This window comes from Typopeltis vanoorti, chromosome 4, assembly GCF_054136105.1.
Source record: "Typopeltis vanoorti isolate ZY-2024b chromosome 4, IOZ_Tvanoo_1.0, whole genome shotgun sequence".
Lineage (NCBI taxonomy): Eukaryota > Metazoa > Arthropoda > Arachnida > Uropygi > Thelyphonidae > Typopeltis > Typopeltis vanoorti.
Window position 1 is genome coordinate 60,585,286 of NC_143552.1, and position 15,852 is coordinate 60,601,137.

General features: G+C 37.8%; 1 protein-coding gene across 1 annotated transcript in view; it reads left to right on the top strand.

Moving 5' to 3' along the window:
* Positions 1 to 15,852, top strand: part of LOC150107354 (armadillo repeat-containing protein 10-like) — a 92,372-nt gene that overhangs the window by 15,056 nt on the left and 61,464 nt on the right. The window contains exons 2-3 of the mRNA XM_090391809.1: positions 167 to 332; positions 14,415 to 15,001. Of these exons, the coding sequence (XP_090247935.1) occupies positions 188 to 332; positions 14,415 to 15,001 (732 nt within the window). The 5' untranslated portion in view covers positions 167 to 187. The remainder of the gene's footprint in view (positions 1 to 166; positions 333 to 14,414; positions 15,002 to 15,852) is intronic.

The window sequence follows — 15,852 nt, forward strand, 5'->3', positions numbered from 1 at the left end:
ATATTGGGTTATAATAGAAGATAGAAAAACTTATAAATTGTTATTTAGATTGCTTGTGGGAATCAGCATGCCGAATTGCATGCTGATTTCTTGATTATTAGCCTTACATTTTGAAATGTTGATTTTGCTATTAAAATTTTCTTTTACCATTTCTCTTGTTTTCAAGGGTATTTTATATTAATCAAGCATGGCTGATGATGGAGGAAAGGCTGCTAGCCGAATAGTTTTGTGTTCAGCAGTATGTGCTGGTTTTGTATATTTTGGATGTTCGTTTATTATGAAGATCTTTCAAAAAATATACAGGAAACAAGAAAAGACAACAGAATGTGCTGGTAAGTTCTAAATCATTGTTGAAGAACAACATATGCTCCAGAAAATTAAATAAATAAATTTTCTCATTAAGGTTTCCCTCATAATTTCCCTTATTAAGGTTAACATTCCATAATCATTCTTATGTGCCACATAACAAAAGAAATCTTTGGGATTTCCTTTGGGCTGCTTGGCTAGATTCTTCTCATCATCTGCTTTTGCCTTCTTTGCCATGCTGGTCATGTTTCTTGCCTGAGCCTTGTACTGTTCATGAGTTTGCTGGTCACCCTCCTCTGTACTCATATATACCCTCCACAGCTTTTTCATCCTCTGCAGCTCGTGCTTATTGATATTACTCATCCATCTAACTTCTACCTGATTAGCTCTCCTTACATTAGGTATACTGTTTAATATTGCTTTTTCTAGATGTCTCTTAACTATCTCCCATGCACTAGTAACATCCTTCCCTTGCATATTTTTATTCCCAGTACAGCTTCAAGCTTCCTCCTAAGCATGTCATAATCACCTGCCCTGTAGTGCTACATATATCCCTTCTTGATAGAATATTCCTCAGGTTTTACAATCTTCTAAATCAAAACCGCATGGTCACTTTTCCTAATCAGAGGCAATGTGGCCACCTTGGTTATGGATACATCTTCTGATCCTTTCACCAAGTCCAATACTTTTGTACTCCAAGTCCTCTCCATCACATGCTCCCTTAAGTAATTATCTCTCAGTAAGTATATATATATATATATATATATATTCCATTTCCTTCCTGCTATTATTATTATTATTGTTACTGACACCTCCAGGGAGTCCAAAGACTCATCGAGGGAGGGTGCCTGCTCCACAGCTCTCTGTCTCCACCAACTACACCAACGCCATTTACTGTCCACTATTAGTATTTTTCATAGACAATTACAAACATCCATGCCAACCGCAGGATTTAAACCCGCAGCCTTTTGGTTGGAGAGCGGATATGCTAACCACTCGGCCAACCAGGCCGGCATGTGATCTTTCTTTCCAGTCTATATCTCAATAGTTATCACTCGACCTGTACTCATTGTACTAATTTGGTGATGCATGTCATAAAACTTCACAGAACTCCATCTAGCATTTCTGCTGTCTACTTTAAATCTCTAAACTTCATTTTGCATGATTCATTCTTTAAGAAAGGTAGTATATGTGTATTGTCAAATTTGGCATTCCAGGCAAGAGATTATTAAGCTTAGAATTCTCCCTTTTTTGATGTGTACTTTTCCCAATATTTCATTACCATTTTCTGTTTTTACTGACCTGCTAATTCTGAAAAATCATTCTGACATCATTGATTTGTCCCTGAAGGTTGATTTTCAGAGAGATATGGATTAACTTGCTTGGAGACTTCACTCTTCATAATTCCAACCAGTTTCTTACTCATAGATATTCAGAAGAGATGCAGTATTTTCTGTTTTGTCATGATCTAATGAGCTAGATTCTTCTCATAATCTGATTTTGCCTTCCTTACCATGCTGGTCACCTTTCTTGCCTGAGCCTTGTACTGTTCATGAATTTGCTGGTCATCTTTCTCTTTATATACCCTCCACAGAATTTTCTTTTTCTGCAGCTCATACTTAATGATATTTCTCATTCATCTAACTACTACCTGATTAATCCTCCTTGCAGTAGATCTTCTTCCTAACATCGATTTTAGGCCATGTGGCTTGTTCCGTTTGCATGCCATCTCTTTCTTGGTCTTCCGATTCTTGTTTTTCCACTTATTTTGTATCTGTGTAATATTTTTGGTAGTCTGCTGTTGTCCATTCGATTTAAATATTCTATCCATTTTTGTTTATGCTGTCTAATGTAGTAATTAATTGGTTTTATATTCAGGGAGTGTAAAAATTTCTTCATTTATTTTATGGTCCCACTTGGTATATCCAGCTGTTTTTCTGAGAAACTTCATTTCTGCTGTTTGAATTCATTTTTCATCTTTCCATTCACTCCTGACACTAGGTATACAATTTAATACTGCTTCCTCTAGATGACCCTTCACTATCTTCCATGCACTACTAACATCCATATCCTGCAGTGTTTTATGCCATGGCACATATTTAAGCTTCTTCCTGAGCTTGTCATAATCAATATACCCATTCTTGATAGAATATTCTTCATGCTTTACAATCTTCCAAGTCAAGACTGCATGGTCACTTTTACCAATTGGAGGCAATGTGATCACCTTGGTTATGGATAGCTCTTCTATGAATAAGTCTAATACCCTCCTACTCTTAGTTCTCCCTCCACACATGCTGCCTTAAGTAATTATCTCTTAGGCGGTGCATAAATTCTATTTCCTTCCTGCCATGTGATCTTTCTTCATTCCTGTCTATATCTCCATAGTTGAAGCCCCCCCCCCCATAATAATCACTCAACCTGTACTCATTGTACTAATTTGGTGATGCATGTCTTCCAGATCATCTGTGGAACTCAGATGATCTGGAAGTGGATAAGAGGGTGGCTGCTGGACAGATATCAAAAAGTGGTATATGGAGGGGCAGAATTGAGTTGAAAACAGGTGATTAGTTGTGTGCCGCAAGGTTCAGTGCTAGGACCATTGCTGTTTAATTTGTATTGGATTGGCAAATAAGTTCGTTCGGTTTATGCGTTAGTACAAGTTCACGTCGCTCTGCCTGTCGCTATTGTTGCGCTACTGCACAACACTATTGCGCAGTTGAAAGGTGACATTTCACATAACCTTTCAATGAATTTTCATTCGGCCTACTTCAGTTGCGTGTGTAGCATATTTTTAAAAATGGAAGGAAATAACGTAGATTACCGGCATATTTTGCTTTTTTATTTCAAAAAAGGCAAACGAGCTGCAGAGACCTATAAAGTGGCTAGCCAAATTCCGTTCTGGAGATTTCGATGTCAGTGATGCACCTTTCGCCGGTCGCCCAACTGAGGTTGATTTCAGTGTTGTGAAGGATATCGTCGACAAAAATCCATCACAAACAGTGCGGGAGATTGCTGCAGTAGCGAACATATCCCATACAAGCATTGAAAACCATTTCCACAAGCTGGGATATGTTTCAAAACTCAATGTTTGGGTGCCGCATGAAATGACTGAGGCCAGTATGACTGCTCACATATCCATCTGTGATTCACTGCGACGTTGCGAAGAAAACTACCCATTTTTGAAGCGGATGATTATGGGAGATGAAAAATAGGTCGTGTACGATAACGTGGTACGTAAAAGATCATGGGGGCACAAGAGCGAACCATCGCACACAACCTCGAAAGTGGGATTGCACCCAAAGAAGATCATGCTTTCTGTGTGGTGGGATCATAAAGGTGTTGTCCACTACGAGGTGTTACCATCAGGCAGAACAATTGATTCAACTGTCTGTTGCTCACAGTTAACATGACTGCCCATGCAATTAGCACAAAATGTTCTGAATTGGCAAATCAGAAAGGAATTGTCTTTCACCACGACAACTCCAGACCCCCACACATCGTTAACAACCTGGGGTAAATATTTACGTCTTGGCTGGGATGTTTTGCTGCATCCTCCGTATTCATCAGACTGGCACCTTCCGATTACCACTTATTCTGATCATTGCAGAATTCTCTGAATGAGAAAACCCTCACTAATGAGGAGGCTATCAAAAGAAAGACACCTGGATCAGTTTTTTTCCAGTAAACCTCGGAGTTTCATGAACGTGGCATATTAAAGTTGGTGGACAGATGGCAAGAGGTCATTGATAAAGAGGGTCAATATATAACTGACTAGTATGTATTATATGTATAATAAAATGTGTTTCATTCCACTCTGAAAAACCGAACAAACTTATTTGCCAACCCAATACATAAATGATATAGGAAATAACTCGAAAGGAAATATTCAGTTGTTTGCTGATGATGCGAAATTAGGTAGAGTAATAGTTAATCAAGGCAACATGGAGAGCTTGTAGAATGATTTAAATAGGCTTTCAGTATGGACAAAAGATAATGGGTTTCAGTTTAATGTGAAGAAATGTAAAGTTATGCATTTTGGGATAAATAGATTACAGCCCATTTATCATATTGATGGCACTGTACTCCAGGAAATAGATGAAGCTCTAGATTTAGAAGTGGTGATAGACAGAGTTAAAGTTTAGAGGACATGTTGCTATGGTAGCCCATAAGATTACTTGACTGTTGAAGAACACATTGATAAGTAGAGATAAGGAAGGTTGTTATTCCTCTTTATAAGGTCTTGATACGTCCACATCTGGATTACTGTGCTCATGTCTGGTCCCTGGGTTTCTTGGGAATGAGGAAGTGGTGGAGAGGATTCAGAGGCAAGTGACCAAGGTGGTGAGTGGACTGTGGAATGCTCCTTATGAGAATAGATTGAGGATGTGTGGATTGCAGAAGTTGGTTGAATGGAGAAAAACAAGGGATATGATAGAAACCTTTAAGTTGCTTAAAGGGTTTTATAGGATTGATGCATTGGAAATGTTTCATCACTTGGCTAGATTGACCAAAACAACGGGGGTCATCCCTGGAAGTTGAATAAAGGTGTGGTTAGTAGGGGTTTGAAGACAGATTTTTTGCTTGGAGGGTTGTGAATGAGTAGAATGGATTGCCAAAGTCACTTGTGAGTGCTTTGGCTATTAATGGGTTCAAGGAGAGGTATGATATATTCTGTTGATGAGTCTTTGGACTCCATGGAGGTGCCTGTATAATAATAATAATCATCATCATCTCAAGCTTCAAGATTGTCTATAATAAACACCCTAAATGATGATATCCACACTATCTTTCAGTGGAGCAACAGCAAGTATTTTAATGTTTCCAAAAGAATTTTTTTGTTTTTTCTTAAAAAAACAACAACCGTATTTCTTTTGGGATATGGAATAGCATCCAGTGCAGAATAATTTCTACCATCCTGGAAGAGTTTATGTTGATAATTTCATATGTTCCGTTCTCCACTTTAATCTTACCCATATTTGCAAACCTTTCTTTAAGAACCAAATGCTTGAAAGATAAAAGAATAACATAGTTATGCTTCATATAACTAAGCATATTCTCATGGAAACTACCTCTTCAAAAACCAACAACCAAAGAAACTGCAAATATAGAAGACATCATTTTAACAAGTTTGCAGAAAATGTGGACGAGTTGTTGAGAGACGTTGAAGAGAAAAAGAGTAATCTAGAAATAAATTTTGAAAATAACCTTAGTTCTTTTCCTTTTGCATTTGACAATGGTCAACTTAACATAAAATCATAATGTTGGAGGCTTAATGATTTTTTACAACACTCAGAAAGGATTAAAAAGAATTTAATACTTCATATATTTCGTCCTAGTCACTAGGACATCTACGGGGATTACAAAAATAACTAATGTAACATAACACAAATATCATACAATACTAAGCCCAACCACGTGGGTGACACTAAAGTCCTATCTAGGTAGAGCGCCCTCTAAGGGAGGTTGTAGGTGACCTGGAATGTAAGGTGGCATCTCTGGTGATGAGTGTTTCCCAAATCTTCAGAAGCTTAATGCAACCGTATTTATTAAGATTTGGTTGATTTCTAAGAGCTGCTGCTTCTAAGAATAGTCTCTCTTTCTTGAATTTGCTGTGATGGAGAGGAGGGAGCTGATCTTTCGTAGAACGGATAAGGGTAGCAAGTTTGCGGTGGGGCTTATATGCTATGTGTAGGTTGTGCTTTTTTAGAATCTTGGCTATTTTTTCAGATGTGCCACGGATGTAAGGTATGGTGATGGCATTTTTAAATTCTTGTTGATGAGAAGGATGGGGAAGGAACTGATTATTTTTTTGATACTGTAATCGCTGTAGCCATTGGAGAGGAAAGTGTTGTGTATGTAGTTAAGCTCAGTAGTGAGGGCGGTTCCACTGGAACAAAGATTGTGGGCTCTCTTGGTAAGAGTTTTAATAATGCCATATTGTTGAGAGGGGTGGTGGTGGGAGAGTTTGTGAATGTATCTGCCTGTGTGGGTTTTCTGTATACAGTGAAGGCAAGTGTATCATTAGGCAGGCGTGTGACTAAGGTGTCTAGGAAGGGTAAACAATTGTTCTTATCCTTTTCCATAGTAAACTGGATTCTTGGATGTAGGCTATTGAGATGGCTGAGGAAGGAGTCTAATGTGTCTGGGCCATGAGGCCAAATAGAGAACACATCATCTACATATCTTAGCCAGATAGAAGGTTTGAGTGAGGCTGAGGCTATGACTCGTTTTTCGAAATCTTCCATATAGAAATTGGCAAGGGGAGGGGGAAAGAGGGGGGAACCCATGGTGGTTCCCTCTATCTGCTTGTAGATTTTGTTCTTTCAAGAAAAATACTCAGAGTTAATGGCAAAGGAAAAGAGATCTAAGATGTCAGAAGGGAAAACTTTTTCTAAGAGAGATAAGGTGTCAGTTAAGGGAATATTAGTAAACAAAGAGGAGATATCAAAGCTTACCAATATGTCTGCTTTATTCAAGGTTAAATTTTCTATGAGAGCTTTAAAGTGGGTCGAGTTTTTTATATAGGAAGTGGACCTTCCAGTGAGGGGGTCAGAGAGTTGGCCAGCTGTTTAGACAGTCTGTAGCAAGGTGCATTGGTGGCATCTACTATAGGTCTGAGTGGGGAATTGGGTTTGTGGATTTTTGGTAAACCGTACATATGGGGGGGGGGACAGGAGTGGAAAGGTTTAAGTTTTTTCGTGATGTCGGGGGGGGGGGGGGCAGGAAGATACTTTTTTAAGTAAGATTTTTAATTTTTTAACTTGTGTTTTTGTGGGGTCGTGTTCTAGCAGAATGTAGGTAGCGTGATCGTGGAGGATAATATTCATTTTATCCCGCTAGAACACGACCCCACAAAAACACAAGTTAAAAAATTAAAAATCTTACTTAAAAAAGTATCTTCCTGGTCCCCCTGACATCACGAAAAAACTTAAACCCTTCCGCTCCCATCCTCCCCCATATGTATGGTTTACCAAAAATCCACAAACCCAATTCCCCACTCAGACCTATAGTAGATGCCACCAATGCACCTTGCTACAGACTGTCTAAACAGCTGGCTAACTCTCTGACCCCCCCCCCCCCCTCACTGGAAGGTCCACTTCCTATATAAAAAAACTCGACCCACTTTAAAGCTCTCATAGAAAATTTAACCTTGAATAAAGCAGACATATTGGTAAGCTTTGATATCTCCTCTTTGTTTACTAATATTCCCTTAACTGACACCTTATCTCTCTTAGAAAAAGTTTTCCCTTCTGACATCTTAGATCTCTTTTCCTTTGCCATTAACTCTGGGTATTTTTCTTGGAAGAACAAAATCTACAAGCAGATAGAAGGAACCGCCGATGGGTTCCCCTCTCTCTCCCCCCTTTTTTTCGAAAATTTCGAAAAACAAGCCATAGCCTCAGCCCCACTCAAACCTTCTATCTGGCTAAGATATGTAGATGATGTGTTCTCTATTTGGCCTCATGGACAGATAGGCAGACTTTGGACAGATAGGCAGGTCAGCATCCATCCGCCTAGAGGAACACAAGTCTTACATCTGTAAACACAACTATGATCATTCAGGCTTGGCTGACCATGTCTTGGACACCACCCACAGAGTATCATGAAGAAAACCATCATGCTCCATCACAGCAAATTCAAGAAAAAGAGACTATTCTTAGAAGCAGCAGCAGCTCTTAGAAATCAACCAAATCTTAATAAATATGGTTGCATTAAGCTTCTGAAAATTTGGGAAACACTCATCACTAGAGATCCCGCCTTACATTCCAGGCCACCTACAACCGCCCTTAGAGGGGCACTCCACCTAGATAGGACTTTAGTGTCACCCACGTGGTTGGGCTTAGTATTGTATGATATTTGTGTTATGTTACATTAGTTATTTTTGTAATCTCCGTAGATGTCGTAGTGACTAGGATGAAATATAGGAAGTATTAAATTCTTTTTAATCCTTTCTGAGTGTTGAAAAAAATTCATTAAGCCTCCAACATTATGTCCTCGCACAGCACTTAAGCCTCTATACACGAAGAGTAACATAAAATCAGTTCTCTCTTCGCAGATTGACTCTTACTCCTAACCTTTCGTGACCTAAATCACATCATTGTGTAGCATCCTCAACTTCCAGAAAAGCATTCTCTTTTGCTCAAGATGTTACTTTTCCTCTGTCCATTTATTCTGTGCAAATCCCAATCTGCATAATTTTGGAAAACTGTTCTCACATTTGAATTAGCACATATGAACCCTTTCTAAAAATTCATGATGCTGTTCAGAAGAGAACAGTTTGATTGATTAGTGACTTTCTTCTCACAGACTCTTTTCAGCCACTGTCTCACAGATGGTGAGTTTTTTTGCAATGTCTCTGCTACTGATATTTCCATGGGCATTGTTTAGAAGAACATCATACCCCCCCCCCACATTTTTACTAAACCTACAGCAACATGAGACAGCTGTCAATGATCTTACTCACTGGATCAGTTGCGTTCACTGAACTCAATGAAGGATGACTGGAGTCATCCTTTATTCCATATACCTCGTTCTGTGGAACAGCCTTCCACATGAAGTATCCGCCCCTCTTACCCACAAGACTACAACCTTCAGCTCTTTGGCAAGAATATTGAAGATAAATATCAAGAAGATTGCAAAATATTCTGGAGGCTCTTTTCAGAAGCTTTGAAATGGAGCAGAGAGTAATGTAAAAGGGATCACAGATGATATTGAAACTGAAGGTATTCTGGATGTTGGAGTAATTTGTTTGAAAAATTAATAAATGAAACAAGATAACAGAACAGTAGTAGAAAATATTCAGGAGGAATGCAGCAGGAGAACCTATAAATGTTTGAGATAGAAATGGTCATCAGTATATTGAAGTATGTGAAAGGCAGCTGGAGTAAATATATTTGGCTGCAAATGCTCAAACATGGAGATATAAGGTTTTACAGCAGCTTCACTGCATACTTCAGAATGCCTGGTCAGAAAATTGAATTCCGTATGACTGAAGTATATCTCTCATGGTACCTATCTATGAAAAGGGAAATAAAACTAAATGTGGAAATTACAGAGGCATTTCAGTGTTTCAATAAATATGTTGTCATTTGAATGAGCCTCCCACGATGAGTGTGCTGACTCTATGGAGGGTATAATAATAATATAATAAACTGCTGAGAAATTATATGAATATAACAAGAATTTGTATTTAAGTTTTGTAGATTTGTTAAAGGCATATGAGTAGGTGTCAAGATTCTTACATCTCTACTTTGTGAAGATGTAAGAAGGAAAGAGAACTAAAGGCTTTGAGGCAGTATGGTGTGAGATGGAAGAGGAAAACAGGAAGGGATATTTTGTCAGATGTTACTATAGGCCAGGGAATGCAAAGGCTGGTGTTGAAGGGGAAAAAAAAAGCAACTTGATTTAGTGAACAAGGGAAAGATGAGCATTATAGGTGATTTTAATTATGGTAATATCAGTTGGAATGAAAAGAGAGCATTTGGAAACAGGGAAAATGTTCTTAAGAAACAGCTACCTAAGGTATTATGTAAAGGAGGTTATGCAAGGATTGAGAGTCTTAGATCTAATAATTTCATCACAAGCTGTGATTGTGTTTGATGACATCACATTTCCTCCAAGTTGGTGAGAGTGACCATGAGGTGATCAGATGGGTGGTGGCCAGCCGTATGAAGACTAAGGAAAGGATATATCTGAAACTATGAGGTCCAACACAAAAAAAAAAAAAAAAATAAAAATAGAGACTAACATATGGCTTGAGAACAGAGAGTGGGAGGGGGAGAGACAAAGAGATGGTTATAGAGCATGTTGTAACTTGTCACCATGAGACAAGGCTCAACTCCATCGCTTTACTCAGTACAAGTGGATATGTGTTCAAATATAGACATTTTCTTACCTTTGGTTGGAAAATGTTGAAGTGCAACAGTGAACAGCGAGTTAACATCAAGTTTCTTGTGAAACTGAAGAAATCTGTGACGGAAACTTTTCAATTATTGACTGAGTCGTTTTTGAATGGCATAAATGATTTTCGGAAGGCAGAGAAAGCATGAACGATGATGATTACCCAGGCCACCCACTCACAGCAGTTACCGATGACAACATTAAAAAAGTGCAAGATGTGATTCGAAAAGACAGAAGGTTGGGTGTTCAGGCTGTATCTGAGAAAGTTCATTTGGAGGGAAAGTGTTCGATGCATTTTAACGGAACAAATGAACAGCATAAATGGTTCCAAAAATGTTGTCAGATGAACAAAAAGAATGTTGCAAGGAATTGTGTTTGGACCTTTTGCAACGCATTAAGGATGAACCAGATTTTTTTGAATTTGGTAATTACTTGTGATGAAACTTGTATATTTATGTATGATCCGGAAACCAAATGACAATCAATGCAGTGGAAGTCAGTTACATCTCCAAGACCAAATAAAGCATGCATGAGTCATTCGAAGTTCAAGGCCATGTTGATTGTTTTCTTCAATACTGCTCAAATGTTAAAAGAGTGTACAGCTAAACTACCCATTTCTTTGACCAGGTTGTTTAATATGCATCCCAGAACAGGGAAGATTCTGCAGGAATGGAAGGAATGTATGGTAATCCCATTGCACAAGGGGTGGTGCAAAAACCGATCCAACTATCGACCAGTTAGTATCTCAGGAGTGGTGGTGGTGAAGATTTTGGAAAAATTGGTTAGGACTCGCATTCAGAAATGGGGACAGTGAATCTCTACTTCGCAATGAACAACATGAGTTTACTAAGGGAAAGTCATGTTTTAGCAACTTACTCACATTCTAACAATGTTACCATTGAACTAGACAAGGGGAATGGATATACTGTGATACTTTTGAATTTTGCTAAGGCTTTTGACAATACAGTATGGTAGACTGTTGCATAAATTGGAGAAAATGGGTTTAGGTTATAGAATATTAGCATGGATAAGAGGATAGCTGACTGGCAGATATCAAAAAGTGGTATACGGGGGATGTGAGTTTGCAAGATTTAAAGTAACAAGTGGTATACCACAAGGATCAGTGCTTGGTCCACTGTTATTCCATCTGTACATTAATGATATTGGGAGGGATTTGACAAGCGACATACAGCTATTTGCTGATGATGCAAAGACAGGTAGGGTAATCAGGAATGCTGTTGATATGCAGTACTTGCAGAATGATTTGAATAGGTTGGAATTATGGGCAGGGGAAAATGGGTATCAGTTCAATGTCAGTAAATCTAAAGTCATTCACTTCGGCATGCTTAGATATCTTATGTCGTATTATATTGGTAGTGTTATATTGTCGTTTTATATTTTGTCTGTGGTCTGTCTGTGTGACCACGGTGACTTATTGTTATATCTCTGTCTTTACTTTAACCTTACAGTTAACATTAAACTTTTGTATCACATAATATCAGATATTAATTTGCCGATAAATTTGTATTGATTAAAGACTGCACCAGCCGGCAACTAAACTCTGATACATTATCCAAGAATACTTAAAGAAAATGTTGGGATCATGAGGCATGCAGTTGTGGTCCCAATTCTTATACCACTATTGGTTTCCCCCTTAATGCACGGTACGTAAGTTTTCAAACGGTAGCTCAATCCGCAGAAAAGATGACAAACTCATTTGATTGTATATAAAGAAACACATTTATTATGGCACAAAGACAAGTATACATGTTAATCAAATCCTTAATCTTAAAAGAGTCTGGGTTCCCATTTACTTAATTAATCACATCCAAAACTTCTATGTTATAGTCCCTTACTTGACATGAATTTCTCACTTCTATACGTACATCTATTCTCAGAGTCTTATAACTAAGTTACCTAATATTATCGCACATGTAATATTGCACATATACACAAGACAACTCAATAATTCTGACATGAACTTCTCTAGGGTAATACTTCTTATTCTTACTTAATCCTCCCTCCAAAATATTTAGCTAACATTTAATTACGTTCTGACCATAAATATTACTGTTCCTAAATCACACAAACAGTTTCGGGCCTCGGCGTCCTGTTCGCCAGGAGCCTAATATGTTTTCTTCTCAACCGCAGACAAAAGTGTCCAAATCGCAGACTGTTCTTATAGCACCATACTGAAATAGCATGTTTTCTTAACTTCTGCTTCCTTACCCCACGGTTACTTTAATCGAACATTTAACATAAGAAAATCTTACGCTTACCGTTCTTGCCTTGTACTGGATATTCTGGTCTGCTTACAGTGTCGTCACTGATGGCGGCCTTGCTATTCCTTTGTTTCCATACGAACCGAAAACACTCGCACACAGATTTGAACACTGACGTTGATCTCATCAGTGGCTCTTTCTTCTTATGGATCTGAATACATTGTAGTTGCAGCCTTGGCCCATGTAGCATACATAGCAAGGGGGGATTCTTGCTACACGTGGCGGCAAGCTCTACACAGCTCTCCGACAGGAAGCTAGGTGCCGACGAAACCCAGAGACAAGAGAGCGATTCGAATCCCCGCCGAAACCTTTATACCTCAAAACAGCTCCCTCACTCGGCGGTGTCGTCACGCATATGGCGACTGCCGATTGGATGCCGTGGCCACTGACTGTTTTTACATGGCTTAAAACATGCTCTAGCTTATACATATTTACTTGGCAATTTATACATGATTTTATATTCTTATTCTATTAAACTCATGGGTTATTTTAACACTGTTCAGAGCTTACGCACTTGGATATTTACATGTTCTTGGGACATTAGTCAGTATATTTCCCATCCGGAGGCATAAGCATGTCCCTATCCACTCCTTCTGAGATAACTTAATGTTGGGTGGGAAAAAGGCAACTCATCGTTTTTTTTCCAACACAACAGTAGGATTATGCTAGAAGAAACTGATGAGGTTAGCTATCTTGGAGTGTTAGTAGATAGGAAGTTGAAGTTCATCAGGGGCCATGTGGCAAAGATTGCAAATACAACTCAAAAGTTAATTGCAATGCTGAAACAGACATTCACATGTAAAGATAAGGATGTCATTTTGTCACTTTACAAGGCCTTGATAATACCTCACTTGGGCTATTGTGCACAGGTCTGGTCTCCTGGAAACCTGTGCAGATATTGGAGAGAGTACAAAGGAGAGTGTTAAAAATGATATCAGGATTGTGGAATGCTGATTATGAAGACATATTGAGAATTTGTAGACCGCAGATACTAGAAAACAGGAGAAAGAGGGGTGATATGATTGAGACTTACAAACTTCTGAAAGGGTCATAAAGGATTTCAATTTATGGAAGGGACGGAAAGGACAAGAGAGCATCCTTGGAAGCCAAGAATGAAGGCCACTAAGAAGGGGGTGAGGGCTAGATTTTTCTCTCAGAGGGTGGTGTGTGATTGGAATGGATTGCCATTGGATGTTGTGAGTGCAAGCATTATGAATGAATTCAAGAATAAGTATGATAGCTGGTGTGTGTAGTATGTCGCCTCCCTTGATGAGTCTCCAACTCCCTGGAGTCTCTCTTAATAATAATAATAATATAGAAAACAACTTTGAGAATAGTTAAGGAAACTGATGACAACTTCTAAGGTGACAAGGTCTGTTCCTTAAATCTTTGGATGATACTATGAAGATATCTATGTTCTTTCCTATTTTTTATTCTCTTAGTTTCATATTGGTATTTGTGTTATCTTTAAAAGCATAAACATGAATGCAGTACCCTAACTAGTAAAATTTACTGACCTTTTTATTGAGCTCCCCCCCCCTTCCCATCTCAAACAAACAAGTATTCTTCCACTTCCACTGATTTTAATAGATCAAACCAAAGGTTTGTCATTTCATTAGTGAAACAGTCAAAAAGTTTGCCATGTCAGAGTTTGATTTTATGCAATAGCACAATTATATTTTTCATGAAAAATGTATAAAATATAGTAGGAAAGATAAAATACTGCAATTTATTTTATATTTAAATAGAATGCTGCCTTGGTGGAAGGTTCACAGATAATTAATAATTGGAATCATTAGGAATAATTAAAACAGTTTTCTTTTATTACATAATTTTTTTTAATTAAAAAGACATACAAATAAAGATTGTTATATTGTTCTTCACTAATGCAGTATTTATAAATTGCTTTATTTTTCTGTTCATCAGACAATCAATCATCTAAAGCAGTCCAAACAGATCTCACAGTGTCACCTAGTTTATCTTCCTACATGCATGTTCCAACATTTAAATCCCCTGGCTCAGCTAAAAGATGTGTGAAAGAATTAAACCTTCGTACTTGCCACTTTGTAAAAGATAGTTTGCATTTCTTTCCGAATTTTAAGCCTAGAAGTCTACAGAGTAGCCCAAAGACTTCTAGAATTGTGAGTATAGACAACAGAAGATATTTAAGCTTATCAGCAGAAAATATTAGTACAACTTCTCCAGCTGGTTCTCCTGATTTAAAATCGGGTACATCCTCTCCAGTTGCCTATAATATAGGAAATAAAGATATAATACACAGGCATGGAACAAGTTGCCTTCTTAGTGATAAAAGTGCTATTAATAATCGAATGTCATATTTAGAAGATTTTGAAAGTCATCTAAAAACAGTTCAGAGTCTGTATACACGACCAAGAGAATTAACTCAATATGAAGTGAAAAGCATTATTGCTCTTTTGCATTCAAAAGATGAGGACATGCTAGTAAGAACGCTAACTGCAGTTTCCAATTGTGCTGCTTTTTCAATTAATCAGGTGAGAAATGATTCAGATTACTGTTATGTTGTGATCTTAATTAGAACTTTAATTTTTTTTTGTCTTTATATTGTGTAATTTATATATTCACTGTTAAGATAAAATTGCATTCTGATAAATTTGTTATTTTTCCAACTCACCTTTCCATTATGCTTTTCTGTTTATATAATTTCCATGAGCTGTTAATTTGCCATCTAGATTTTTGAGGTCTTGATTAAGTGTGTTATTGACTTGTTTTTTAATATAAGAAATGTTATGTACATCTATAATGATCTAAATTTATTCAACTCAAAACTAGGTTGTTTTGGAAAAAAACACAGGATAGTTCTAGATGTAATAAACTTGCTCCTTTTTAATGTTATTCACTTTTTCATATCATGCCAACAATAGTCTAGATGCCTTGACGTAAACTTCAAGGCATCTAGACTATTGTAGGCATGATGAGTAAGGATGTGCACATTTGTGGTGTGATGTGCAAGGATGGATGCTCAACAGCATCCTTAGATGCTGTTGAGCATCCATCATATTTGCAGGAAACTTTAACTATCTTTTCTGATGTACCCTGGATATAATCGATGCATTGGTTTTGCTGTAATCTTGAGTATTGGTTACAGGACAGATGGGGTGTGCATGTAATATTTTATCTGTTTTATAGTAGTTGTAGGCATTGGCAAAATAAGTGTTACAAAGGTATATCTGAGCTCTGTTTCAAGGGCAGTGTCATTTGAACAAATAGCCTTGGCTTGATGTGTAAGTGTTTGAGGATGCCCTACTGTTGTGATGAGTGGTGGTATGATTGGTTATGTAATTAACTTCCCATATGTGTGGGTTTTCTATAAATTGTTTTATAA